The 1,843-nt window shown below is 56.4% G+C and overlaps 1 gene segment (V, D, J or C); it reads left to right on the forward strand.

Annotated features, from left to right (window-relative positions):
* Window positions 1–1,416: 1,416 nt before the first annotated feature.
* The window catches only part of LOC102478849 (immunoglobulin heavy constant epsilon-like), an 8,790-nt gene continuing 8,363 nt past the window's right edge, over window positions 1,417–1,843 (forward strand). Inside the window, 1 exon segment of the C gene segment in view lies at window positions 1,417–1,629. Coding sequence covers window positions 1,417–1,629 — 213 coding nt within the window.

Below are 1,843 nucleotides of genomic sequence, written 5' to 3' on the forward strand. Positions count from 1 at the left end.
CTGGGTGCTTGTGTGTGCATGACCAAAATCCTGAAAGGAGAATGGAGAAGGGACTGTGGCATGGCCATCCCTAGAGGGTGATTTCTCACTTTTTGTCTCTCTGTTTCTCTCTCTCTCTAGTGAGTGCACATACTCTATAGCAAAAACTCTCAAAAAAAAAAAATGTGCAGTATTTGTTCTTCTCCTCTTAGGAGTAGAGAAGAACTTGGAAATAGCCTCCATCAGTTGGGATTCTCCAGGGAAGGAACCAACCGGAGGGTGGGAATGGGCTGCGCAATCCTGGAGGCTGGGCCATCTCCACATCTGCTCTGCACTGGGGGACCAGGAGAGCCATGGCATCGTTCAGTGCAAAGCACGTCTACAGGCCTGAGAACCCGAGGAGGTGGCTGGGGCACTGGAGTTAGACCCAGAGTCCAAAGGCCTGAGAGCCCAGAACTTGGATGCCTGTAGCAGGAGGAGATGGAGGCCCCAGCTCTGGAAGAGACAAGGTTTTCCCCTCCTCTTCCTTTTCACTGGATCTGAGGATGCCTACCCGCACTGCCAAGGGCAGTCTTCCGCCAGCCTGCTGATTCCAAAGCTCTTCCTTCCTGGAACCACTCACATGCGCACTCAGAACCAACGCTGTCTCCACTGAGCAGATGGTCACACTGACACAAAAACTAAGCACCACACAGTCCAGTGTGATGAGGCGATGGGGAGGGAGGGAGGGAGGACTGGATTCCTGCACAGGACTTCTACCTGGGTCTCAACTCCACACCAAAATGTGTGCAGTGTGGCCCATTAGGGCGGGACCCTGACATGCGGAAGGCCAGCCCTCACGATAAGTGGGCACACGCTGCCTGGGCCCTGGAGCGTGCAGGCGAGCATACATGTGGAATGTGACCTTATGTGGAAGCAGGGGCTGTGCAAACGCAGTGAGGTTAAGGCTCTCACCTTGGCATCGGAGTGGATGTGGGACAAACCCCAGTCTGACTGGTGTCCTGTGTAGACGAGGGCCTGCCACCTGAGGGCGAAGGCAGAGGCCGCAGTACTATCAGGAGCTGCCGGAGCTGGAGAGAGACCTTTAGAAAGCACGCCAGTGCCAAGGCCAGACATCCAGTGGGCTCGAGTCTCTGAGCATTTAAGTTAGAAGGAGGAGACACCACGTAGCTCTCCAGAACGCCAGGACCGGGAGGTCACCAGCCACAGAGGTGACCTGGAGCAGAGGTGTGGTATGTGCCATGTACAGGACCATGGAGAGGCAGAGCTGGAGGCACGAGGTCACTGGCATTGGGACATGGCTGGCCAGTCCAGGGGAAGGGGACAGCCACAGGCCAGGCTGGTCTGGGAGAAAGGGAGCTGTCTGGAGGAGACCAGGGACTGACATTCGAGGCCACAGTCCCTCCAAGGCATAGGGCCTGGCAACCTCAACAGGGGATGGGACTCGAGCCCTCAGCCATATCTGGGGGACCTGAAGACCAGCTGTCGCCACCAAGAGTTGATGTCCTGGTCGAGGTCAAAGGATTTAAGTTCACGTGCAGCCCTAGGCTGATCCCAGTCACCCTGCAAGCCCCAACACTGGGCCGACCGCAGGCTGGAGGGACGGCTTGGGACTGCGTCGAGCTGAGTTCAGATACAGGGAACTTCCAGGCCAGTGCAGGAGTCTGTCAGCGGACAGGTGTATTTGAGCATGCGACCCTCGCTGCATCCACACAGATTTGCTCCCTCACCTCCTTCACAGGCGATGAGCAAACCCTGAGAAGGTCCCAATGGTCTACAGGACTCTGAGAACTGGTGCTTCTGTCCTGTGGACAGGCTGGCCCTGCAGAGAATTTCTGCCAAATTTGCTCCATTACCTGGTTTT

The sequence above is a fragment of the Tupaia chinensis genome, unplaced genomic scaffold, assembly GCF_000334495.1.
Source record: "Tupaia chinensis unplaced genomic scaffold, TupChi_1.0 Scaffold143596_1, whole genome shotgun sequence".
NCBI classification, from domain to species: Eukaryota; Metazoa; Chordata; class Mammalia; order Scandentia; family Tupaiidae; genus Tupaia; species Tupaia belangeri.